At 51.4% G+C, this 27,593-nt stretch overlaps 1 protein-coding gene across 5 annotated transcripts in view; it reads left to right on the plus strand.

Annotated features, from left to right (window-relative positions):
* Nucleotides 1-25,664, plus strand: part of LOC146058127 (uncharacterized) — a 33,769-nt gene extending 8,105 nt beyond the window's left edge. For 4 of the 5 annotated variants that reach the window (XM_083170138.1, XM_083170142.1, XM_083170141.1 and 1 more), the window contains 3 exons: nt 12,568-12,868; nt 13,089-13,326; nt 21,808-25,664. In XM_083170138.1, coding sequence (XP_083026264.1) covers nt 12,637-12,868; nt 13,089-13,326; nt 21,808-21,889 — 552 coding nt within the window. In that variant the 5' untranslated portion in view covers nt 12,568-12,636 and the 3' untranslated portion in view covers nt 21,890-25,664. Of the gene's footprint in view, nt 1-2,789; nt 2,907-12,567; nt 12,869-13,088; nt 13,327-21,807 lie in introns of all 5 variants that reach the window. The other variant, XM_083170139.1, reaches the window with a different exon arrangement.
* Nucleotides 25,665-27,593: the final 1,929 nt, after the last annotated feature.

A 27,593-nucleotide genomic window follows, 5' to 3' on the forward strand; every position in this document is an offset into this window, starting at 1 on the left:
CACTTACATTCCAAGTATACAGATACATAATAAAGAAACACAGAAGGCTGAATAAGCCTGAGGTGACATAAACCACTGAGGGTTCTCCCAGGGTACACTCTGCTGTTGGTCACATGCTATTGTAATGAGGATGGGCACAAGGCCTATCAGAGCAGGGGGAGGGTTTAGACAGGGTAGGAATGATCACGAGTTTAGAGTGATCACCCTCTGTCCAAGAAGCTGCTGACCAGGCAAGACCTCCAGTGCAGCTTCCCCTCGGAGATCAGGTTTTTTCGTTTTTAATAACAATCTGTCTAATTCTACCTTTCCCTCCCCTCTTCTCTCTTTATAGCTCCTATTCTGTCCCTCTGTCTATATTCTTTACCTTGCTGCCAGCCATGCCCCGTCTGTCCAGGGTTTCACGGCCTCAGAAACCCCTACAGTGGTTGCCCCCGCTGCCACCCCCACCCGTACAGGGAGGTTGGCAGCTCTGTCCCCTTTACGCCTTGCTAGGCGTCGTTTGTTACAGAGGGCTAGACGGGCCCCTCAGCGTACCGCGGGGAGTGGGCCCTCATCGGTCCCCACAGGGGGGCCTCCGCCTGTAGTTCAGACGGCCCCAGGTCCCCAAACACCCATAGCAGGAGAGGGTGTGCAGCAGTTCATGTCTTCCTTTATGGGGCAGGGGCAGGCTCCCAATTTGGCGTCTTCCGCCGCTGCATCCACCCCTTCCCCAGCTGGGTTGCCTGGTGTGGCAGCCCATTCACTGGCAGGACCCGTTGTTGCCCATATTCCACATCCGAGGCTGCAGCTGTCCAGCCAGCCTCCACGGAGGTTCTTGCCCATGGTGGACCCTTGGAGTTGAGCCTTGTGCCTCGAGACGGCACCTCAGGTGGGTCAAAAAAGAAGAGCAAGCGGCGCAGGCGTAGGGACTCCCGTACTTCCTCCTCCTCCACCGGGCGTTCGGACTCCGCTACGTCCGGGGAAGACGTAAATCACGTAGACGTCGGCGTCGCCATGGGCGACGTCGCCGCCATTCTAGCTCCAGCGGTAGCTCGGGTTCCCCCCTTTACCCTATGGGTCAGGTGGTGCATTGCGAGAACACTGCCGTGCTTAGGGGCCTGAGACGCAGCGTGCAGGAGCGAATTAGGGACGGGAAATATGTGAGCTTTTTTAAAATGACAGCTCAGGATGAGAAGGATTACCACGCAGCGACGCGAAAAGGGGGGATTGGCGAAGAGGCCTTCTGCACCTACCACCGGTGGCAAGCGGGCCTCTTCATGTTCGCCGCCTGTTACCTGGAAACTAGGCCCCAGGAACACATGAATATGGTGCGATACATGCACATGATTCATGCTATGTTCCTTTCCGATGGGGACTCGTCATGGCGCTCCTATGACGAGAGTTTCAGGCGTAAGCAGTCCGGGCTGGCAATCATGAACTTTGGTTGCAAAGATGTGGAGATTTGGATGGGCCCCAAATCTGCGGCTTCTCCGGCCGTCGCAGCCCCCCCTGAGAAAAAGGCCACAGCGCCCTTTCGCGTTTGAGGGGGGCGGGGGGATCCTCCACTGGTCGATGCTATGCTTACAATGGAGCTGGCTGTTCCCTGGGTGCGCGCTGTAAGTACAAACACTGCTGCGCAGAGTGCTGGGGCCCCCACACAGCTAAGGAGTGTAGGAAGGGAAAACAGGGAGGCCCGCCTGCGGCACAAGCTGCCGGGCGGAACCCTCAGTAAGGCCCCTTCCCCCGTTAGGCTTGACCGCATGGCCAGTTGGCTGGCGGCATACCTCCGAAAGGGGGAGGCCTCCTTCTTGCGATCGGGATTTCACGTGGGTTTCCGCCTCCCCGTAGACGGGGTGGTGGCGACTTCGACTCCCTGTAATTTAAAATCCGCCATCCAGATGCCCGGGGTGGTTTTGGAGAAGGTCGCCAAGGAGGTGTCACTTGGTAGAATGGTAGGCCCTTTCCCGTCCCCCCCCGTAGCCGATTTGGTGATATCCCTAGTAGGGGTGGTTCCCAAAAAGGCATCGGGTAAGTTCCCAACACCTGTCCCACCCTGTGGGTAGCTCGGTGAATGACGCTATCCCCGAGGGCTTGTGCCGGGTACGGTACCAGTCTTTCGAGCAGGCTTTGTCCATAGTTCGGGGTTTTGGCCCCGGTGCGCTGCTGGCTAAGATCGACATTGAGTCAGCCTTTCGCCTCCTCCCCCTGCACCCGGAGTCGTTTCGGTTCATGGGTTTTCGCCTTCCCACAGGCTTCTATGTGGACAGGTGTTTGCCCATGGGCTGCTCGATATCCTGTGCCTTTTTCAAATACTTTAGTAGCTTTCTGCACTGGTGCGTGGTTACGGGATCAGGAGAGTCTGGGGTGGCCCACTACCTGGATGATTTCCTGTGTGTGGGCCCCACGGATTCAGCGCGCTGCGGGCTTTTGCTCACATACATGCAGGGCCTGTTTCAGTATCTGGGGGTCCCGGTTGCAGTGGACAAGACGGAAGGGCCGGTGTCCTGCCTTTCTTTCTTGGGCATCGAAATTGACACCGTCGCTGGGTGCTGCAGGCTGCCCCTTGAAAAGCTGGCCCGTTTAAGGCTGCGATATCCCTCGCGCTCACCACGGGTAAGCCGGTGGTTCGCTTGCTCGCGCGTCTGGTTTTAAAATGCCTACTGCTGAATATACATTTCGTGGCAAGACATGTTCCCGGAGTGGAGAACTCCGTGGCAGATGCCTTGTCCAGGGCTGACTGGGTTAAGTTTCAGGCCCTGGCACCTGATGCCTCCCCTATTGGTGAATGTTGTCCCTCTTATGTTTGGCAGATGATCAGGCCGGAATGGAGGGGCTAGCCATGCGGGCTATTGCGCCCAGGACGCTGCAATGCTATCGTGCAGGTTGGCAAGAGTGGGAGCAGTTCCGGCTGTCTGTCCCTCAAGCAGGTAAGACACCTAGTGCAGCCATGGTGGCCTTCGTTTGGAGTTTGTACTCCTTAGGTCGTTCTGTCGCCTCCGTTCGCAGGACGCTCGCAGTGGTGTCTTTCTTTTCTGCATTGCAGGGTAGGGTGGATCCGTCCCGGTCATTTTTGGTGTCAAGAGCATTGCGTGGTTGGCGGAGGGCCTCGCTGGCGCTCCCAGACTGGAGGCGTCCGATTGATTTGACATTGCTACCAGCTTTGCTGGGCGCCCTAGGGGACATTTGTTGGCCTACATATGAGGTCCTTTTGTTCTGAACGGCGTTTGCAATGGCGTATCATGGGGCCTTCAGGGTTGGAGAGCTGGTGGCTCCGTCGAAACGGGCTCCTTCACCATTGTCCGTGGACGATTTGTTGGTCCAGGTGGATTCAGGTGCGACGATCCAAGACAGACCAGGCCGGTAGGGGGCGATGGCTGTCCCTGCTCCCGTATATGGTGGAGGGGGCGTGCCCTGTTGTGCTGGCTATGGCCTTTGCACAGGCATGTCCAAATCTGCCTGGTGCGTGGTTGATGCATGAGGATGGGTCACCTTTCACCAAATACCAGTTTTGTCATGTTTTGGGATGGGCGCTGGCGGCCATGGGCCTTGTTCCGAAGGAGTTTGGGTCGCACTCCTTCCGAATCGGGGACGCTCCAATGCAGAGATTCAATCTCTGGGTCGATGGCACTCGGCAGCATTCCGTAGGTACATTCGGCCGACCTTGTCTATCACTGCTCACCATGGTCGACTGGACGCATAAGCGCTCGCCAACTTCCAGTGGGGGCCTTGAGGTGTTTTTTCACATTCGCCCGGGGGCACAATTTGGCTTCAATTACAATCTGGCATGGCGTACCTGTTAGTTTACTCCGGGTGGTGTGTTTTGTGCCTCAAGAGCTGGTCGGCTACGGTTTTTTCTCCTCCCTCCCTCTCTCTAACCTGGTTGGTGTGTGAGTGCTGTTGCGATGGTTCTCCGGCTAACTAACCTCTTGTATGCATATTTCAGGTCGATGGGACGTTAAGTCTGTGTGGATGTTGGGCCATTCCTTTGTGTACTGGGCCTCGCAGGCGAATCTCGCCTCTGATGTATGCATGTATCCGCAAGCTGGGGAGGTTAGGTGGTTAGGAGTGAGGGTCATGAAGTGGTGTGCGCTGTAAGCCCAGCTGATGCGGGCCGTGAAGCAGTTTGGGGTCCCGGAGGTCATTATATTCCACTTAGGCGGGAATGACCTTGGGCGGGGATCCACTCTGGAGCTGCGCTCCGTGATTGTCCGGGACCTCCACATCATTGCCCAAGTTTTGACATCCTGTATGTTAGTGTGGTCCTCCCTGATCTCCAGGAGAGTATGGAGGGACGCGAGATCATGCCCCCACCTGGAGCGTTCCCATAAGAAGGTGAACTCAATGGTTGAAAGATACCTGCTAGCCAACGGCGGGGGTGTCATTCGCCACGACGCCATCAGCTTCCAGCGTCCTGAGCTGTACAGGAGCGATGGCATTCATCTGAGCCCGGAGGGAATGGCTTTGTTTTTAGGCGACATTTTTTCTTGGTTAGAGGCACAGCGTTTTACTAGTGGTGGCGGTGGATGCGGCCTAGGGCCTGGCTGTGTCGGTAAAGAACGGTCATCTTTAAGAACTCTGTGTGTGTGTAGGTAGTGGGGTGCACTCTCCCTCGACATCGATTGTCATGGGCCATGCTTCTGTCCGGGGGATGGCCGTCACCACCAGGCCTGGTGGCTGACCAGGGAGAGTGGTCACCCAGCGTTGTATGTATGCTTAGTGATCTTTAACCCCACCTTTCCTATAGTGACCGTTCTTTAGTGCCGCCACCATTCATAGGGTGACATTCTATGGGATGAGATAATTAGACTTTGGCGAGTTGTTTCGCAAAAACGCCCGAAATCGCATTTTTTTTCCATTTTCGCATATTTAATGAGCTGCGAAAATGTGAAAAAAGTGCGATTTTGGCCAACAAGTTGGACACACTGGAAATGCGATGGCTGCTTTTCGCAGCACATCGCATCCAGATGTTTTCACATGAAAAAGTATACAAATCGCATATTTAATGGTATGCGATTTGTATAAAGTGTGTCTATAATTCGCCCAAAAATCAGACCAGGTTCTGATGGGCGAATTAGCCAGAACCCTGCACAGATCGCAATGATCTGTGCAGGGTTCTGGTGTAAAAAAAAAGTTTAAACAGTTAAAATAAAAAAAAAACAGCTCGGGGTCCCCCGCCAGAGCATAACCAGCCCCGGGCTCATTGAGCCGGTGCTGGTGACATAAAATCAGGGTCCCCGACAAATAGGGGTCCCCTTGATTTAATGAAACCAGCACCAGGCTCAAGGTCCGGCGCTGGTTCCCGAAATACGGGGGGGACAAAATGACTAGGGGTCCCCCGTATTTTAAGAACCAGCACCAGACCCAACCAGCCAGCAGGGTAATGCCACAGCCGGGGGACACTTATTATATAAGGTCCCGCGGCCAAAGCATTATCCCCGTGGCTGGTCAGCATGGGCAGGGGTCCTGGGGAAGTGGAGACCCCCCCAATGAAGGGGTCCCCCCCTCCAGGACTTACCAGCCCATGCTGAAAGTCCGGGGCTGTCCCCGATGCCCCTGGGCGGTGGGCATCAGGCTAATGGAAAGTGTAAAAAATAGAATCAAAACTATTGTTTTCTACTGTAGAACTATGAGTCCCAGCAAGCCTACCCCACATACTGGGACTTGGAGAACCACAAGTCCCAGCATGCGGGGCATTAAAGGGCCCGCTGGCACTTGTAGTTCTACAGTACAAAAAATAGTGAAATAAAACACACTGACACCCTGAAAAATTAAAGTTTAATACACACATAACACACACACTGATACTTACCTACCTTGAGCCCGTAGGTCGGTCCCTGGATCCTGGGTCCGGGGCTCCTGGACAGAAGAGTCCGGTTCCGGGGCCTTGGTCCTGGTTCCGGGGCTGGTCCGGGGTCCTGGGCTCCAGGGCTGATGTCTCCGGGGTCCAGGATCCGAAGTAGTCCAAAAGGGGTTCCTAAGGAAGGAAATCCTACTCACCTGGTCAACGGCGACGACCTCGGCATCCTCTCCGGCAGACGCGCTGCTCCCGGCTGGTACCCGCTCACGAACTGGAGAGGCGCAGAGATGTTCATCTTCCGCGCCTTTCCTCCGAATGATTCTATTGGCTGCCTAGCGGCCAATCAGGAGCCGACTTTCTCCTAAAATCAGCCCCGGATAGGACAAACATTAGAAGGAGTGTGTAAGGCAAGCATGGTTAATGTACCGTAAGGAACATGTTTGTGTCCCATGCCCACAAAGCAGATTCTTATGCCCTGGTTTGGAGGTAGATGACATCAATAAGTGTAAGCTTCATATTTGCTGTCGAACTACATATCCCAGCATGCTCTACAACCCGTTTAGCATGGGCAAATGGCAGGGCATACTGGTATGTGTAGGTCTACTGGAGCTGGAGGGATGCTTATTACCCACTTCTGGAAAGCTGAAAGTATTTCAATACCTCTTGCTTAAGCCAATTGCTGTAATGTTTCTGCAGCAATAAAGTAGATTCCATTTTAACAGGGGAAGGCAATACATGTATTTAATTTGTATTTATTGCTCTAATGCATCTTGTTCCAGTTACCTTTTTAAATAGTAGTTAGATCCTTCCATTTGCTGCATTCAGTAGGTGCAGTACATTGAAGGATAATGAAGGTGTCTCATTTAGGGGTGTGCACTTTTGGGGTTTTGTATCTGGATTGGTCAAACACCTGGCCCATCTAGGAGTGGCACTGCAGTGGCAGACAGGATGGCAGTGTCAAAATACTAGGCCCCAAAGAGCACATAATGCACACACAAAAAAAAGTGTAAGATGGAAATGTCCTTGGGCCCTCCCACCCACCATTATGATGTTTAAATAGGACATATTAACAAACCAATCATTTCAGTGCCAGGGTCTGCCACACGACTGTGGCTGAAATGATTGGTTTGTTTGGGCCCCACAAAAAGAAGAGCAATTAATCTCTCCCTGTACAAACTGGCTCTACAGAGGCAAGATGTCGTCCTCGTCCCCCCAATTCCTCAGCCCCTTCAGTGTTATGTACATCCTCATAGAGTATTCATTTGTCCACACTGGAGTGGCACTGCAGCGGCAGACTGGATGGCATTTCAAATACTAGGCCCCAAAGAGCACATAATGCAAAGAAAACAGTTTAGTGCACCCATCATTTCAGCGACAGGTGGTCCCCCTGGAAAAAGTTGGCCAAGTTCTCTGAATCATACAGTTTGGATGACTTTTCACATGAGATGCGGCAAGAGGAAGATTCTTTTTGAAAAAGGTGGATCTTAAAAGTGGATTCCTGAAAAAATTATGATTATAAAAAGATTAGGCTGTCGACTCCAACAAAGAAGAAAAATAAAGTAGCGCTTGCCAATGAGGAAAATCAATATAAAAATGTATTACACATAATTATAACAATAAATAAATTAATATAATAAGGAAATACACAATAAAATATATGAATAAAAGCTCAAGCCCTCAGTGAATGCCACTTATTGTGGGATGTTAATAGGATCCGTCCTATATGTGCCGTGGAGTTGGTAACTCAATAGGGACCCAATAAAGTTCTTTTTGAACTGAGATGGTATATTGGTCTCCAATTGGAAAAAAGTCAGCGAATTTAGAAGATAGTAATAATTACCACTGTATGTCCCTTGGGAGTCTTGTGTCCATTTAGGACTGCTGAAGAAGCTGTGATCTCCGTGTGGGTTTTTGTGGATGAAATCTTCTCCGCTTGGTAATAGCAAATATGGAGCCAGGTGGTGGGTCTCAAGGTGAAGGTTTTTTTCTCCAAAAAATAAAGGTGGTCAACGGCTGGTTGGATCCAAGTAGCGCAGTGTGGCAATGACAGTGAGGGGCCAATATGAGCAAGCAGCTTCCAACGCGTTTCACTGTCTCTAGGGACAGCTTTGTCAAGGATATCCTTGACAAAGCTGTCCCTAGAGACAGTGAAACGCGTTGGAAGCTGCTTGCTCATATTGGCCCCTCACTGTCATTGCCACACTGCGCTACTTGGATCCAACCAGCCGTTGACCACCTTTATTTTTTGGAGAAAAAAACCTTCACCTTGAGACCCACCACCTGGCTCCATATTTGCTATTACCAAGCGGAGAAGATTTCATCCACAAAAACCCACACGGAGATCACAGCTTCTTCAGCAGTCCTAAATGGACACAAGACTCCCAAGGGACATACAGTGGTAATTATTACTATCTTCTAAATTCGCTGACTTTTTTCCAATTGGAGACCAATATACCATCTCAGTTCAAAAAGAACTTTATTGGGTCCCTATTGAGTTACCAACTCCACGGCACATATAGGACGGATCCTATTAACATCCCACAATAAGTGGCATTCACTGAGGGCTTGAGCTTTTATTCATATATTTTATTGTGTATTTCCTTATTATATTAATTTATTTATTGTTATAATTATGTGTAATAAATTTTTATATTGATTTTCCTCATTGGCAAGCGCTACTTTATTTTTCTTCTTTGTACCTACCTTTTGGGGACCCACTCAGTCCCTTTTAAGTAGCTGCTGCATTTGACTGACATCCCATAACAGCGCCCTCTGACCGCCCTAGGGCAGTCCCTTTCTTGTGTCGACTCCAACAACCTCCATGGTTGATGACTTTTCTGCACATTCTGAGAAGCGACAGGATACGGGTAGGCAAGGGCGTAACTACCATAGGTGCAAGGGGTGCAGCTGCTATGGGGCCCAGAGCTGAAGGGGGCCCATCTTTACTGTCTAACTAATATGTTTTACATGCATTTATCACCATCAGTTGCTAAATTGGGGGCCCTTACAAACTTTTGCTATGGGGCCTAGGAATATCTAGTTACGCCTCTGCGGGTAGGTGTCAGATAGTGTCACTGCGTCATAGTAGGAGCTGGCAAAGAGGGCGCATGAGGGGGGGGGTGCTTAGCCAGCAGGAAGATGCTGACTGAGAGCCACTCTGAGCAGAGAGTTCAGGCATGTTAGCGCGGTGCTGGTCTTTACAAGTCTTTACAAGTTAAAAAAAAAAACAGTTATAGCGTGTCGCCCTGCAAAATAAGCTCAGAGTGAATTCTACCTTGGCAATGAGCATTTACCCATGGCAATGAGCACTGACCCCTTGGTTGTATGCAGCAGCTGGATTGTGTGCACACTGTGAGTACAATGGGTGCCCATAAACCACCAATTCTGCAGGGGAGTTAAAAGGAAATCTGGACACAATCATGATTGTGAGCAGGTCTTTCTGATGGACAGTATGGCAGCTTTACAATAGCAGCTGAGCCACTAATCCATTAGTAATGATGCCGCCGGCATTTCCATTTTATATGTTTTTGACGTCAGAGCAGGGCGGGCAGCAAATAGTTACCTTGTAGACAGCATGCCACGGTGCGCACAACGCAGCCAGCATGGCGTCTCTCTCCCATTTGGGGTCCGTGACCGCATGTGTACTAGACCCCCAGTGATCAGTCATAATTTGGCAGTGCCCTGCTGCTGCATCCTGACCCCCAGCTATGCCTCCCCTCTGGGTAGTTGCTAAATTCTATTGGGCTTAAGGACCTCTCATGCCCAGGAGAAGGAGCAAGGCTGTCGGGCTTGCTCCTTCACTATCCACACCCCCACAGGTTGCCATTAGTAACCTGAAATGTGGCGAGCGTTTGGGTCCCTACTTCTGACCTTGCTCCTCCTCTCTCCGCCCCCTCTCCTCCCGTGTCACATGACATGGACCCTTAGCCCACTTGAATTTAGACCTAACCCTCTGCTCTGGGCTGCAGTAGGGATGGCCATCGGTGCAGTTGCTATCAATTGTATTAAACCATCGATGGTTACTCGATATATCCGCCCATGCGGGCAGGTGTGAGATTAGGTCACAGCATCTGTAGTTTGTTTGGGCCCCCACAAAACAAGCTGGAAATTACTCTCCCCGCACAACATGGCGCTAGAGATAAGATCATACTTACCTACTTTCTGGCTGCTCAGGGGGACCGGGGCCACAGGAGTGGCTACTAATTTGGGGGCATGGCCAGAGCGATCGCTCTGTTTTAACCATGCCCCCAATGTGCAATGCTGTTGGGTGGGGCTAAAATGGCACTATTCGTGTCATTTGACCCACGGACCCCCTTCAGTGTTGTGTACGTCCTCATAGAATATTAATTCATGTGACACTGCAGTGGCAGACAGGATGGTATTTTTGAATACTAGGCCCCAAAGAGCACAAAATGGAAGAAAAAAGAAAGGGAGGGCCATGAGTTTGGGCCCCCACTAATAATGTTTGTCGTTTCCTTAGCAGCATATTTGCGCACACAAAAAAATGGGTGGGGCACAGGTCATGGCTCACTGAGGCAGTCATGGGGTCTAGGCCTTGCGCTATGCCCCCTTTCTACATCCCTCTCATAGTAACTGTGTGTGTTGCATTTGCCAATGGTAAAACTGAGTGTATGACGGTGTTATGTTATGGATAGAAGTTACTGAGGTATATACAGTAATACCCACTAACACTGAAGTAAGAATTGGACATAACCTTTTATCCACAAAATATATCAGTAAATTACCAACATGTAAAATAACATTGTGTATATGTCAATAGGACATAAAACTTTCCTCCATTATAAAAAAAATAATTTTTATTAAAATTGTTACCTATCCCCTTCATCCACCCGCCAATTACTCTCCAAACCGCTGAATAGTAAATCCATAGGTTTGGAGGTAAAATCGCAGGCAAAGGTGATTATTTGTACATTTCCCCCTTCCCCTTTGAGGCCTGTGAATCAGGACAGTTGGGATGCGTGCTGTTCTGGCCTCCCCCCCCCCCCTCCCCTTATCCCTAAACATAATTTGGAGACTTTTACAATTTTTTGGCTGAATGGCGGCCATCTTGTCCCATGACATCATATGACATCACAAAGGCTGTGTCAGAGGACTTTCTGGCAGCATCAGGAGAAGAAGCGGATATTTTCTCTCCTGCTTTACCTACAGTATAATACCTGTATTACTGTGAATTTTAGCAGTTACCTGTCTCACAGGCGACATTATGGGCTGTCTGTGCAGCAAAATGTGTATCCCTGCACCCAGCAGGAAGGTAAGTGCGCTGTTATATTTAGGGGTTGTACATTGCACATACAGAGGGTTATCACAGGCCGGAATAGGGGGAGCTCACCCGATATTGGGCGTTTCTGGGCAGATTGGGGGGTGATTTGTCCAGTTCTGTAGCCTAAATATGGGGGGATAGGTATAGTGTATTGTTATTCTCAATGTGCACAAATTTCCACACTTTAATGTAAGGTTTTGTTTTACATGAATTGAACATCCATGTAACAAAAAGGATTAAGCTGCTCTTCACCTCTAAGGGGGGAATTCAAGGGTTTTCCATACCAGCGACCACTAGATGGCACACTATTGTTCTGTAGCATTAGGGGTACATGGATGGGTGACATACAGGGAGTATGTTGTATTAGAGGTAGCCTCACAGGCTCTCACATTATCAGCGCTGAAGCGTCCATCATCCCACCTTGCTGGGCTTTGTAGTTCAGCCCTTCTGCTTCTGTCGTACATGTAGGTTCCCCCTGGAGACCCCCTCTCACATTTTTGGCTGTATGCAGTGTGCTCCTTCTCCTGCCAGTAGCTGCCTCCTGCCCACTCTCCTCCTGCCTGACTCTAACTGCCACTAACTGCCCATGCGCCCTGGTGACCAGGGTTGTCAGATCATCCCTGTAATAAGCGCATATATGAATTACACAGGTCCCAGGTGTCATTATGTCCGATGGACAGTCACGCTTAGCCCCAGAACCTGTGTTACAAAAATATTAACTGCAGATTTGATGTAATGACAGTTGGTATGAACTCTGACCCCTGGGACCTGTGTAATTCATATGTGCACTTATTAAAGGGATGATCTGGCACCCCTGCTGGTGACCCTCATACCAGGGGAAATGCAGGATGTAAGAGGGAGGTTTCTCCCAACATGACCCATTCCAGGAGGGACACAATGTTCTGTTCCTGGACTTCCCTCTGATATTATGATTGCTGTCACCTCTGTTGAACTACAGTAGTTACTTGTTAAGAAAGGTGATAGCAATCATAAACAAAGAGTAGGGATGGCCAACCACCATCGATGATTCATAGTCATTGATGGTTTATGGCTGATGTAGAATAACAGCATTTTGTGCATTCTGAAGTGGGACAAGTGAGATATATATATATTTATCACTAATACAGCCACTGCTACTGCAGCGCAGGTGAAGATGGTCAGGCATTATTAGGCTCCACCCATTCTTGGCATAATGCCACAAATAACAGGTCTGTCTGAAAGGGTGGGGCAAATATGATGGAATTTTTTGAACCCCATCATATTAGCTCCTCCCCTCACCACAGACCTGCTACTCATGAATTATGTTGTGAGGGGCGGAGCTTTGATTGCGGACCCAAGCTCACATGTTTAAAAGGAAATGGGGGGGTTTACATATTACTGACAATATATGAAATTGAATGAATATACAGTAACAAAGCTGAACGGATCTTACCTGCATCATTATACATTGCTATAATATTATTATAACCGCTGTCACAACTCATGATGTCTCTTCCTCTGCTCCTTACAGCCTGGCAAGTCTGCGAGGCTGAAGAAGGGAGTGGCCAAGCACCACACCAGTGTGCAGCCCCCCACCAGCATGCAGCCGCCCACCAGCGTGCAGCCCCCCACCAGCGTGCAGCACCCCACCAGCGTGCAGATCCCCACCAGCGTGCAGATCCCCACCAGCGTGCAGCCAGCCGTGCCCTGCGCTAATGTGTGTGATAAACCGTCAGCTAAGTTGGACGCTAAACTGGCGCGAAAGGCTTATGTGGCAGCAGCGGTGGCAGCAGCTATTCATGAAGTGGTGGCTTCCTACTTCCCGATTGATGGTAAGTTTCCCCCAGGTGTCATGTATGGGCTGCTTGTTACTGATCACATTTCTAATTCTAGTGTTGCTATATTCGGGTGCACTACAGAGGAGATTGCGCCTCCGCACAGAACTCACACCCTATTACATAGAGCCCATACACAGTATGGGGTACAAATACTACAATGGAAAGAGGTGATGTTGCCCATAGCAACCAATCGGATTCTGTCTCTCATTTTCAGATGATACAACGTCTACTGAGCTCACAGATACCAGCAGTGACTGTCCTGAGCTCGAGGACCTGGCGGATACCAGCAGTGACTGTCCTGAGCTCGAGGACCTATCCGATACCAGCAGTGACTGTCCTGAGCGCGAGGACCTATCCGATAACAGCAGTTACTGTTCGGAAACAGCCACTGATAGCAGCACTGCCTCTTCTGGGAGCATGGAAGACGTGAGCAGCAGTGACTCCTCCCCCGGGTAGGTTGCCGGCACAATCCGCGCGTCCTCCCTGCTCTGGTCCCTGGGGTAGATTTCAGATCTGTTGTCTTCAGGGGTGTACACATGGAGAACTTTTAACAGGAGATTTTGGCTAGATAGTCAAAATCTCCTAGAAGGTTAGCAAAAATCTCCATATTGTTCTCCTGCTTAGTAAATATTGTCTAGCAGAAATTGCGGTACTTGTTTCCTAGCACGGCCACAGCAATCATGATCTCGGGCATCGCAGGTAAAAAAATCGCGTCGGTCGCATCGCATCGGCTAAAAAATCGCATGCGATGCGACAGACGCGATGCCCGCGATTTCCCATAGGGAACAATGTTAAATGCCTCAATTTACCCAAATCAACATAGGGAACAATGTTAAATGGGCCAGAAACCCCAAAAAACACCCCTGAACAGTGAAATGGCCCCCAAAATTAGTTAACGCCACCCCACGATGAACGTGAACCCGAAGCGTGGCGAGGGGCGGCGGTAGGCGTCCTCCGACCTTTTCATACCCCCACTATCCACGTCTGCGTGGAGTCGAGAATAGATAGTGTGGCGAGCGCAGCGAGCCACCGTGCCCGAAGCGTGGTGAGCGGACGCGGATACCTTCACAGGTAAACGCGTCCCTTTGGCGGGCTTCACAGGTATCCGCGTCCCCCCGCGGGGCTCGCTGCGCTCGCCACGCTTCGGGCACGGTGGCTCGCTGCGCTCGCCACACTATCTATTCTCAACTCCACGCCGACGTGGATAGTGGGGGTATGAAAAGGTCGGAGGACGCGTACCGCCGCCGCTCGCCACGCTTCGGGTTCACGTTCATCGTGGGGTGGCGTTAACTAATTTTGGGGGGCCATTTCACTGTTATGGGGTGTTTTTTGGGGTTTCTGGCCCATTTAACATTGTTCCCTATGTTGATTTGGGTAAATTGAGGCATTTAACATTGTTCCCTATGGGAAATCGCGGGCATCGCGTCGGGACCATCGCATGCTTTTTTTGGCCGCATGCGATGCGACCGACGCGATTTTGACTTTTTTCAATGCATTTCAATGGGAAATCACGGGCATCGCGTCGGTCGCATCGCAGACCACTAAAAATTACCCGCGATTCCCGCGATTGTGGTCGTGCTAGGAAACAAGTACCGAAATTGCTTAGCATAGATAGACTGTGAAGGCAAGGCAATTTTGACTAGATCATAGACTATCATTGCTTAGACAAAATCGCTTTGTTAAAATCTCCAGTGCCTCTAGCCAAAATCTCTCCCAAAATTGCTTAGTAAAAATAGTCCATTAGTCAAAATCTCCCCGTGTGTACAGCCCTTTACACACATGCTGTGATGTATATATGGTATCTCTATATCTGCTACAGCTGGGGCCGCTACACAAGTTCTACCACACACAGCGCTGATGGGCCGGTATCTTACTAGTATGACATACATGCATATATCATTATACCATACTTGTCTACTTGCTGGCTGCCCTCTCCGTCAGAGTCGGCCCTAACCAGTTTGATGCGCTAGGCAAGATTTTGGCTGGTGCCCCCTAGCACCAAAACTAGTACCGCCTCTGGCAAAGCACCCCCTCTCTTCACTAACACATCCCCTCGCATGCAGCCACTTGCAGAGAATGATTTCTCCTGCCTTCGGAAATAAAAGTCAGTCTAAACTGTCTTTTAGATACTTGTTTCCTAGCACGGCGCCCAATTTTCTCATCTTATGGCATCTTATGCCATCGCATCGGATTGCATGCCATATAGCCGCATACCATGCACGAGATGCGATATGATTTTTTATTGTATAAGCACCCTAATAGGTGCTTACAATGTAAAATGCACCCCCACGCCACCCCCACTATCAACGCGAACCCGAAGTGCGGCGAGCGCAGCGAGCCCGCGAGGGGCGGCGGTACGTTCCTCCGACCTGCGCTTGCCATGCTTCAGGCTCAGCGGCTCGCTGTTCTCGCCACACTATATAAAATCAACTCAACGCCGACGTGGATAGTGGGGGTATGAAAAGGTCGGAGGACGCGTACCGCCGCCCATCGTGGGCTCTCTGAGCTCTCCACGCTTCATTTTAGCGTTGATAGTGGGGGGGCATTTAACATTCTAAGGACCCATCTGGGTGGTTGTACAATAAAAAATCGTATACCATCGCATTGTATGCCATTGTATGGCATACAATGCCATACAATTTTTTATTGTACAACATCGCGCAGCATCACATCGCATACCATAAAGTATTTAGTCTCATGGTATACAATGCGATGGGCGCCGTGCTAGGATACAAGTACCGACATTTATTTCCTACACAGATCGGCAAAGATGGGGCCGGCAATGATGTCATGTGACGTCAGCTGACCGCTCCATTCAGGCAACCATCCCCAAGGACACACCAAGCATTTTTATGGGGACGCCCATATAGTGCTGGGTGTTCCCTTGCTCCGGCCCGATGTCTGCCCCCCACCCGATCCTCTGGTGTGAACGTCTCTGCGAGTTTGAAACTTGCCAAAGCCGTTAGCTCCCAGGGTCTGCACATGCGCAAATATGCAATTCCGCAGACCTGCCTACCATCGGAACGTGGCTGATCAATGTTGTATTAGGCCCTATATGTGTAAACACCTGAAGAGGGGTTACCTTATGGATGCCGGGAGGGTTGTGTTTCCCCGATCTCGCGGATCCTAGTCTGGAGTCTTCTCTTGATGCAGGATGGCGACACAGACCAATTGACACAAAATCAACGTTAACCTTTTATTCTGGGGATGGCCACTAGTAACGTCGACCTTCCCTTGCTCACCAAAAATGACAGAAGATCAACAGTATCACAATACTATAGGTGCAATGCAATTCACGGGATACATATATCTCAACAATGAATTCAACAATCTACGCGTAAACGTAACATACGATAACAAGACAATGGAGTTACCGGTAACCCTGGGTCATTCGGTATTCGTGGTATCACTGTGGGGGGGAACAACTGCTTCTTACGGAGTCAGGCCCGACACACCGCAGACCGGCTCGATGCACTGTTTACACTTGGGGGCAGCAATACCAATGAATACGAATGAGCGTCACCACACACTATATTACACTAAACAGGCCTTTTCAACATTAAGCATTACATCGCAATGTTACTAAATCTAAGTACCCGGGTACACTCTATTACTTAAACCGTTAAATCCCACAATGGGACCGTGCACGGGATTTGAGTCCAGGGGCGAAGTCACTCAGTAACGAGTGCTAGTCCCATCCCTCTTCGTATGAGGACTGTGTTTCCACCCTCTGTCCACCGGGTAGCACCGTTCCCCTATCACTGTAATCACATCAACTGGGAAAACTCCTGGTGTATTGTCTCCCACCAAACAGGGGTACTGCAGAATTAAGTCTCAGGGGTGACTTCCATCAGTGGTTCTGGGAAATGGGGAAGGACTGGGGAAAAGGGCCTCAAGGGGCAAGGCTTGGGGTACCTGGTGTATGATGCCAGCTTCGGCTGGGGATCGAGGGGTTCTTTCCTGTGCTGTGTACCCTCCAGGGAATGCTAGTGTGGGCGCCAGGTATTGCCACACTCAGCTACACAGGGACTGGTGTCGTGACACTGCTATGTGGGGCTGCTGGCTTGATGCTGCTGGGCTTGTTGCTGCCAGCCTAGTGCTGCTGGGCTCAGTACTGCTGCTGCACAGGCTGTGGGGTCAGCGGGGTCTCCACTGCTGCTAGGCTCCGTGCTGCTGCTGCACAGGCTGTGGGGTCAGCGGGGGTCACCACCTCGCCACGCTGTAGATGCGGCTGGTGGGGGTCGGTCGCTAAGGGCATTCTCCCTCTCCCCCTATGTGCGTGGCCGGCGCGGCAGATAGGCAGGGAGGTCAGCGGGGGTCACAAGCCTCTCCGCGCCCCCGTTCCTGCCTGGATGCGGCTATCTCCAGCGCCGCGTCTCCTCTCTGAGCTGCTGGAGGTCGGCGGGGGTCACCGCTGACGTCACCCACTCCTCCGTCCTTTCCTTCCTTCACGGCGGGGTTGCACGCTGCTGCCGGTCTCTCTCCCTTCTCCTCCATGCGCTGGGACGCACCTGAGACCGCTCTCCAGTTCCCTTCCTGCTCTTCTTCCCTGCCTCTTCCTCTCCTTCCCTCTCCAATCTGCGGCGCTCCTGGCCCAGTCAGTCACAGGCTGCCGGGGCAGGATAGATTAACCCCTTGCCTCCTGGGGCTTACATCCGCCCCTACTTTTTTGTGGTCGTGTCCTTACGCCACACTATCGGAGACATAAGTCCAAACCGTTCAAGGTCTTTAATAAGTAAAGTCCCTTTCCCAGTCCAAATATTTTCAGTAAAATGAGCACTTTGTTTACAATGACACAGTTATAACTAATGGCAAACAATCTACATACTTATATACACAACACGTCAGAGCGACATAAAGTTATTACACTTGGAGCTTATTCTCGATACCGGGCTGGCAGCGTACCCTTAGCACTTCGGGAGGACCGCCTCACCGGTAACGCTGGTGCTTCTTCTTCTGGCGCCGAGGTCATGTAGTCCTCTACAGGTTCCGTGGTCAGTATAGCCGGGATGGACGGTATGCTCCACCCTACGTTCAACAGCAGTTCCAGCGGTTCCCTGGGCATGCTCCCAGGGGGCGACGGTAGGGGCCTCCGTCTGTCGAGAGTATGACTTAGGCTGGTTGCGATGTACCCAGTGCAGTCGAGTCCCGTCCGGTTCTCCGCTTTGGCGGACTTCGATTGCTGCCCTCGGGCTCTTGGTGACCACGTAGGGCTCGGCCTCCCATTTATAGTGAAATCTACTCCGTGGATGACTGTTAACGATAGGGGTGAGGTGATTCCACTCCTCTTATGCGACCGGCTTCTCTCCTCTATTGGCGGGGGCAAGGTTCACTCCTGAGAGTAGATGCCGTGAGACTGGGCTGAGGGAAATCGGTGCCCCCATCTGTCCACTTTGGCACCAATGGGCACGCCTGCGGAAAGGGCGCCTGTCGGGGCCCGGCCGGTTTCTTCTCTCTGGCACCCCACCTGGACCAGTCACGTTCACCGCTTTGGCACCCTTTTCCTCCTCCACCACATCGAACTTCACCGTCTCGCCTTCTCTGAGACTGCACAGAAGTCTCCGTGAGTGGCTCTTCCTTAGGGCTGTCCGATGGACAAAAACGTCATCCCTTGTGTCGTTCCGGTTGATGAAGCCATAGCCCCTTCGGATGTTAAACCACTTGACCGTCCCTTGGGTATGCGGGGTGAGCACTCTCTTCTCCACTTGGCACCCCTGGACGCAGATTATGTGCTGTTGGGTGGTCTCCCCAGCCTGGTCTTGGTTAACTGGTTCCTGTTTTAACGCTGCAATCAGCTCTTCAGGGCAATTCCTTAGTATGTTCATGCCCAGGATGATGGGGGCAACTCTCCCTTCCTCGCAGGTGATCACTAAATACCCCTGCCTGGGTAAACGTGTTCGTCCAATCTGCAAATCTGCTTCCCAGTACCCGTTGCAGACGACCTCTCGGCCATTGGCAGCGACCACCTTCACTTGCGTGGGGGGCTGTCTAAACGGTACTTCTTTTCCCCAATACTTTTGGAGAGTGGGTAACTGTATCATGGATACCTGTGACCCGGTGTCGATTATGGCCACTGTCTCTATCCCGTTGATCACTACTGGGATCCTCGGGCATAGTCCTACATATTGGGCCAACCATTCCTCCGGGTCTGAGTCTACTCCCGGTGTTCTCCCCGAGGTTCGGCCCTCTCCCTCGGGGCATTGCAGTTTAAATGGTCGGACGAGGGGCAGTTTCTCTCAACGTGCCCTGCCTCCGGACAGTGTCGACAGATGGGCTGGCCTTGATGGTCGAATTGGTCTGAGGCTCGCCTCCCATATTCTTGTGGTGGGTCCGATCGATTCCGGTTCAACTGCTGTCCTTCCGTCTTCCATCTGGCCTCCCCGCGGTTGGACGCGGTTTGCTGTGTCAGCTGGCGTATGGCATTGCAGCCATCCCGAGGGCCAGGTCTGGATGTCCCGCTGGCGGTTGGCCACTCTGGATGGTCCGGTCTTTCAGTCGGCCGACTTGTTCAGAGCTCATGGCCACGGGTCCTCGAGCCCCTGCCATCTCCGGATATTCTATCTCGGGGTCGGCGTGATTCCCGATGGTCAGGATGGCGGTGTGCTTAAAGTCGTCAAAGGACTTCCCCGGCATCTGCATCTTCAGGATTCGCAACTGGGTCTTGATGGTGGGGTTCGACGTTCCCTCCACGAACTGGAGAGTGAGCGCCTCGTCGCTGTTACGAACCTCATCTGGGTCCACCGCTTGGATGAACTTCAGGGCCTTCTGTAGACTTAGGGCAAAGTCCCGGAGGGTCTCGCCCGGTCGTTGTTTTCGACCGTAGAGTTGCATCTTCAACTCCAGGAGGGTGGCGGTCTCGAAGATCGTGGCCAGCCGATTCAAGATCTGGTCGGTGCCCTTCTTTTGGTTGTCATCCCACGATTCGACCTTACTAAGATCTGTACCCTCTGTTCTTCGCTCGGGGTGTATAGCTCGGCCATAGACTTCATCTGGTTTTTGAACGCCATGAACGTGGCGCCCTTGTTGGGGTCCCCACTGTAGGTCCAGCCTAGTGCTGCTGGGCTCAGTGCTGCTGCTGCACAGGCTGTGGGGTCAGCGGGGTCTCCACTACTGCTAGGCTCCGTGCTGCTGCTGCACAGGCTGTGGGGTCAGTGGGGGTCACCACCTCGCCACGCTGTAGATGCAGCTGGTGGGGGTCGGTCGCTGAGGGCATTCTCCCTCTCCCCCTATGTGCGTGGCCGGCGCGGCATATAGGCAGGGAGGTCAGCGGGGGTCACAAGCCTCTCCGCGCTCCCGTTCCTGCCTGGATGCGGCTATCTCCAGCGCCGCGTCTTCTCTCTGAGCTGCTGGAGGTCGGCAGGGGTCACCGCTGACGTCACCCGCTCCTCCGTCCTTTCCTTCCTTCGCGGCGGGGGTTGCACGCTGCTGCCGGTCTCTCTCCCTTCTCCTCCATGCGCTGGGACGCACCTGAGACTGCTCTCCAGTCCCCTTCCTGCTCTTCTTCCCCGCCTCTTCCTCTCCTTCCCCCTCCAATCCGCGGCGCTCCTGGCCCCGTCAGTCACAGGCTGTTGGGGAAGGATAGATTAACCCCTTGCCTCCTGGGGCTTACATATGTGTACAGATGCCTTTCCCCTCAATCACTTAAAAAATATGCATGTTTACACCCACACTGTGCGGATGTAAACTGTGATTTTAGTGGGGGAAAGCTGAGGAGGTGCAGTGCTGCCAGCCCTCAGCAGCAGCACCCTACCCAGCCCTTAGCTGCAGCCTTCCTCCTCCCTAGACCTCAGTAGCATCACCACACGTCCCCTGAGGAGCGCATCTTGTCTCACCCCCAGTGTTGCTGTCTCGGTGCCGGCCTCCTCCAGGTGACGCCAGTAGTTCCTGCTGTAATTTCCTGCTGTGCACAGTCCGCAGCTGCGCCGGACGCTCCCTCCCGCTGTGTATAGCGAGCAGTCATTTCTCACATACAGTGCCGCATCCCCTCCGGCAGCCGCAGCACCAAGCACCTGCTCCGGTGTTACTGCTGGCGGGCGGGCGCCAGGCGGGCAATTCTCATTTCAGCACTGCAGCGCTGCTGACAAACGGCTGCCGCGGCTCCACTGTTCACCAATGGTAAAGGAGGGTGCCGCCCTAGGCATAGGCCGAACCCCCTAGGCAATTGCCTAGTATGCCTATGCCTAGGGCCGGCTCTGCTCTCCGTCGAGGGGGGGTCGCGGGAGTCAGACAGCTTCCCGGTGGGGTTGCCCCCCTTTCGGTGGAGCTGATTTCTGGGTTTCCTGGCCATTACTGGAGGGTAGGCAACTCTGCATTATACTAAGGAGTGTAACAATGTAATAGGAGAAATGCTACAGCCGGAGAAATGAAGCCATGTAAATTATGGGGCCTACACACACATAGCGATATTATCAGTGATCTGAGCGATGCTAAAACACTCAGCACTGATCTCTCACTCTCAGCAGACCACTCAGCACACAGCGATCTGTCACTGCCCATGTTCTCAATAGAGAGAACACAGGCGATGACCAGATTTATACTGCGTGCAGTATCTTCATCTTCCTGCAATAGCGACACATGGGGCCACGCATCGCCATGGGCCCCACACACACAGCGATGCGTGCTTCATTTCTAGGCAATCTAGTCAGATCACAGAAAATAGGCCGCAATCGCTCGGTGTGTGGCCCCATTAGAGGGATCTCACATCACTGTACACTGGGCTTCCTGTATGGGGCCGTCCTTGTCATGTCACACCCACAGTATCAGAGCTCTTATTGGTCCAAAGAGGAATCACACGGATAAACGTAGTCAGTAAGGGCCAGTAACATGGTGCAGGCGCCAGATAGCAGCAGGCCAGGGAATAATGAGATGACTTGTACATGGCAAACGTTTGTGTCTTTACAAGAACAGTCACTGATCAACGTTTGTTTTTATAGGATGATCTACAAGACACGCATAGATGTTGGCTTCCTATGGCAGGAGGAGGAGGAGGACAAGATGCCCAGAGGCGACATCTAATGTGGACATCGGACTCACTAATCCCATAACCTGGGAACTTGTTTTTAAATTTATACTTGATTGTGTCAGTTAATTGCATCAAACTAAATCATTAAAGTTTGTGCAAGTTTGTTAAGCCTGTCCCGTTGACGGCTCATCCCCCTTCCCAAGCCTGTCCCGTTGACGGCTCATCCCCCTACCCAAGCCTGTCCCGTTGACGGGTAATCCCCCTACCCCCAGTCTCTGTCTTCACAACTCCCTCTCTCCATATCCAGCAAGTCTGAAACATATCATTTTGCTTTTACTTTCTATGGAGTCATTTGGTCCATTGAGTGGCCTCTAGTGGTCACAGGTGGTACTTCTCCTTAGAGGTGAGGTGTATTCAGCCTTTTCTATATAGAGATATTTGATATGTGTAATAAGTACATACAGACAGGAATATACATATGTATATATGGATCTGTTTCAACAATAAAAAAAAAGACCAGCAAGTCAACCAGTGTCTGTTTTAATGTTCCATTGTACTACTATATTTGTCTGACCCCTGCTCTTGTGTTAACCCTTTGGATGGAATTCAATGCCGCAGGCGAGGGGGTTAAACAGCGAAGATTGCCAAAAACAAGTTACCCTCACCATTTAACCCCCGCGCCAGCCGCTCAACCTATTCAACATTCCGGGGGAATCCTCGCTGTCAGAGAACGGCGAGGGTTCCCCCAAACGGCCAGGTTCTCGGCTAATGCAGGGAGCCAGCTGCATTTAGCCACAAGCCTCATAGTTTTGACGGCCGCACACACCGTTTGCACCATGCTGTAAAAACCCAGTGAGGTGGAAACAGCGGGTGCAGGGGGAGGGGGGGTTGTCAGTTGAATACTGACCCGCGAGCTGTGCTGGCCAGCAATCAGCACTGTTCGCCATCATAGCTCACTAAAGAACATTGAATACGGCCCTGTGAGCACCAAGTGAATTTGTCAAGATAGGTGTCAACATTGTCAAGCAAACAATTGTATTCATCATAATGACCGGTAATGTTATAATGTACCTTATATAGGAAATATCATCTTTTTTACTCAAATTTATACAAATGTATAGAACAAAATGTGAGCGATGCTGGGATTTTTAGCTGATATCTGTCAGATGTTGACACTGAAAGGGTTAAATAGTTGTGGGCATGTAATGTGTAATAACAAGTATATGGTAGGTCGGTGCAGTACTGTGGGCTATAAGGCTCTGTGAAGCTATACCATACATAAATTTTTCGGAAAACGGGGGGGGCTTATGGTAATGTCCCATACTGGGGGCGTGGCCAGTGCAAGCACATCATCTTGGCCATGCTCCCTGCAGTGCAATGCCAGTACTATGGGGGGGGGGGGGATTACGATGACAGGATTTCCATCATTGAGTCCCCATGGACCCACCACGGGGGGTGTTGGAGACTGGCGGAATTGCAGGAGACTTGTCCAACTTTCTTGGGGGACGCGATGTCATAGCCATTCCGGGTGGGTAGGAAAGTATGAGATACACTGAGCCCCAGAGGTGCCTGATGCTTTAACACTTGGGGGCCCATTTACTACGGATCGCATATACAATGCGACCTGGGCGAGTTCTTAACACCCAGGTTCACATTGCAATATGCATTGTATTTTCACAACAGCTGGAGGGCCATAGTTTGGACATGCCTGCCATAGTGCCACACACACCCACATACAGCAGGGTACAACCAAGGGGCAATGGCTAATGGAACAAACAGCTATTTGCCTTGCAGGTGACTATTGCCCTGGTAGGTGCTGTACATTGGTGCTGATGCAGAACCTCTTTGCTGCAGTCAGGTTTAACCTTCCCCTCCCCGTAGCCTACCCTGAGTCCCTCCGGTAGTACCTAGAACTAAACCCCCCTCCCCCGGCCGCACGCTAGCTAGCCCTGCATACTAACCCATCGGGATCCTGGCTGTCGGTACTCCAGCATTGGAATCCTGATATATTGGGAGTATCAGCGCCGCTGTTGTGAGGGCAGTCGGGATGCCGGCATCAGTATACTGGTAACCGCATCCCGTCACACCACCTACAACACCACGCAGACATTTCAGCTCCAGCCCCATGTGGCCCCTGATCGGGCATTGGCTGGGACCAGAGGAATGCTGGATATCAGATGTTTCCATACTTTGGAATATTTGCCTACTATAACGAGAGGATGGGCCCCATGTGGCCCCTGATCGGGCATTGGCTGGGACCAGAGGAACGCTGGATATCAGATGTTTCCATAGTTTGGAATATTTGGCTACTATAATGAGAGGATGGGCCCCATGTGGCCCCTGATCGGGCATTGGCTGGGACCAGAGGATTGCTGGATATCAGATGTTTCCATACTTTGGAATATTTGGCTACTATAATGAGAGGATGGGCCCCATGTGGCCCCTGATCGGGCATTGGCTGGGACCAGAGGAACGCTGGATATCAGATGTTTCCATAGTTTGGAATATTTGGCTACTATAATGAGAGGATGGGCCCCATGTGGCCCCTGATCGGGCACTGGCTGGGACTTGAGGAATGCTGGATATCAGATGTTTCCATACTTTGGAATATTTGGCTACTATAATGAGAGGATGGGCCCCATGTGGCCCCTGATCGGGCATTGGCTGGGACCAGAGGAATGCTGGATATCAGATGTTTCCATACTTTGGAATATTTGGCTACTATAATGAGAGGATGGGCCCCATGTGGCCCCTGATCGGGCATTGGCTGGGACCAGAGGAACGCTGGATATCAGATGTTTCCATAGTTTGGAATATTTGGCTACTATAATGAGAGGATGGGCCCCATGTGGCCCCTGATCGGGCACTGGCTGGGACCAGAGGAACGCTGGATATCAGATGTTTCCGTAGTTTGGAATATTTGGCTACTATAATGAGAGGATGGGCCCCATGTGGCCCCTGATCGGGCATTGGCTGGGACCAGAGGAATGCTGGATATCAGATGTTTCCATACTTTGGAATATTTGGCTACTATAATGAGAGGATGGGCCCCATGTGGCCCCTGATCGGGCATTGGCTGGGACCAGAGGAACGCTGGATATCAGATGTTTCCATAGTTTGGAATATTTGGCTACTATAATGAGAGGATGGGCCCCATGTGGCCCCTGATCGGGCACTGGCTGGGACCAGAGGAACGCTGGATATCAGATGTTTCCGTAGTTTGGAGTACTTGCCTACTATAACGAGAGGATGGGCCCCATGTCTAACAGAATGCATTAGGTGTCATTGTACCATTATTAATGACTGTCCTGTAGAGCAGTGGTCCTCAGGGCACACCAACAGTCCAGGTTTTCTGGCTATCCAGGCTTAGGCAGAGATGACTTCATTTGTACCTCAGTCAGTTTGATTATACCCAGGGCTGGTGCAAGGTTTCCAGACACCCTAGGCAAAGCTACACAATACCGCCCCGGCATCCCCCAATACCCTCCGCCGGCCACTCACATAAATACAGTAATTACAGAAATATGTATTTTTAGATTTATGAACAACATAATCTAAAAATAATAATACCGTCTGCAGAAAGGTATCCGGACTCATGATAGATTGAGTCTAGGACGTCAGTCATAAGGTTGACCATGATTGGTCGGCAGGATCAAAAGGCTGTCAGGGTCAAAAGGTCGACATGAGTTTTGAAAAAAAAAAAATTGAGCTGACATGTGCCGACTGGCGGTATTTCATAACCTACCCTCCACTACAGCGTAAAGCAGAGCCGCCAACAGGGCCCCAGCCTCTGGAAGGGCCTGGGCAGCTCATTTTGCCCACCGCAAACCCCCCCCCTCCAACTACCTCTTTTGTGCTGCCTACGATGATTGCACTGAATGAAGCACAGGCTTCTTCAATGCAGGATCCCGGCGGCCAATTAAAATGCTGCACCGGCTTTTGAACCAATCATAGCTCATGTACCATCAGCCAATCACAGCGGCTGCCGGTACATAAGCTCTGATTGGCTCACTAGCCGGTGTGGGCCCCAAAATTCCTAGTGGCAGCCCTGGCGTGGAGGGAGACTATAATGATGTGGCTAGCGCAGGGAGGCGCTCAGTCCCGAGCGTTACACTTAGACGGTGTCCATGCAAACCTATGTCGACATAGACACCCCCCAAAAAATGAAAAACTGATGTCAACATTTTTACTGTCGACCAATAGTGGTTTGTGAATATAGACCTAGACAGTGGCGTAGCTACGTTTAGGGCGCACCTCCGCTGTTAGGGGGGGCCCCCACCCCGTCGCCGCCCCGCTAAGCACCCCTACCCCGCCGCCCATGCAAACCCCCCCTCAATCCCCCACAGCCTTACCTATCGCGCTGGTCCCGGCGGCTCCGTTCTTCTGCTGAGGACCACCAGAAAATGGCCGCCCCATACAGCAGACAGTTTCAGAGAACTGTGTGCTATATGGGGGCGGCCATTTTGTGGTGGTCCTCAGCAGAAGAATGGAGCCGCCGGGACCAGCGCGATAGGTAAGTCTGCAGGGGATTGAGGGGGAGTTTAACTATAGCACCGCAGCCCCCGGCGCCCCCACATGCACAGCGCCCCCCCCCCGCGGTGGCGGGGGCTGCGGTGCTATAGTTACGCCGCTGGACCTAGACATTGTAGATCGAATATACAACAACCCTGCAGAAACATCATGTATACTAAGAACATTTTATAGCTCACATACAATACACGGAGCATTTTAGTGGCCGCCAGACAACACAAAGAGCATTTAAGCGAGCGACAGAGAATACAGAGAGCATTACTGTGAGCATCATATAATACTGACAGCATGATGGCTATTGCCCCATAATACTAAGAGCATTTCTGTGGATTTTTACTGGGTCTACCATACAAGACTGACAGCATTTACAACAATTCTAAGAGCAATTTTGTGACCCTCAAAAACATCATCTCATCATGAAATATCCTCCCTAAAACATTACTAATTTATTCAGCCACAACGCCATTCAACAGGCTACGGATAACGTCCTGGCAGACAAGATGTGGCAATCAGAATACCAATGCCGGCATCCTGATTTTCGGCCACAAGTTTGGTGCCGGAATCCCATCATTGATGAGGATGCTGACACTGGAATCCCAAATGTAAGCATGTGGTGCTAGTTAGCGGTAGGCTGAGGTGGGGAGGGATAGATTTAGGCAGCAGTGGGGGACTTACGGTTAGGCTAAAGTGGGGGGGGGGGGTTAGTGTTAGGTAGGATGGTTAGGCACTGGCGGGGAGGGATAGGCAATATTGGTGAGGATTTGGATTAGACATTAACAGGAAGGGTTAGGGATTGGCACTTTGGGCAGAGGGCTAGGCATTATTTGGGTGGGTTATGGTTAGGCTACAGGGGTTAGGGTTAGGGGGAGAGGTTACGTATTCTTACCCAGCCCCTTATTCAGATCATTGGAATGCTGCAGTTGGTCTTCTGACCGCATCTGTGGTAAAACATCTTTCTTGTTCATTAAACTGTTCAATACAAGTGATGGCAATAATACATTAAGAGAAAAGTCTAGGAGCAGAGTAGTTTGTCCCTCCTGGCATGGGTCATGTTAGGAGGTATGTATACATCCCTCTGCATGTACATCTACCCCTTCCCTAATAAGCATATAGACACCATGGTACCAAATGTGTATGTATGTATAAACAACAGCATCCATCAGGAACAACATTGTGACTCAGCCACAGCAGCATCACAGGATCATCTGCCACCATTACCTCACCGGG

The sequence above is a fragment of the Crinia signifera genome, chromosome 2 (genome assembly GCF_055691185.1).
Source record: "Crinia signifera chromosome 2, ASM5569118v1, whole genome shotgun sequence".
In the NCBI taxonomy this organism is placed as follows: domain Eukaryota; kingdom Metazoa; phylum Chordata; class Amphibia; order Anura; family Myobatrachidae; genus Crinia; species Crinia signifera.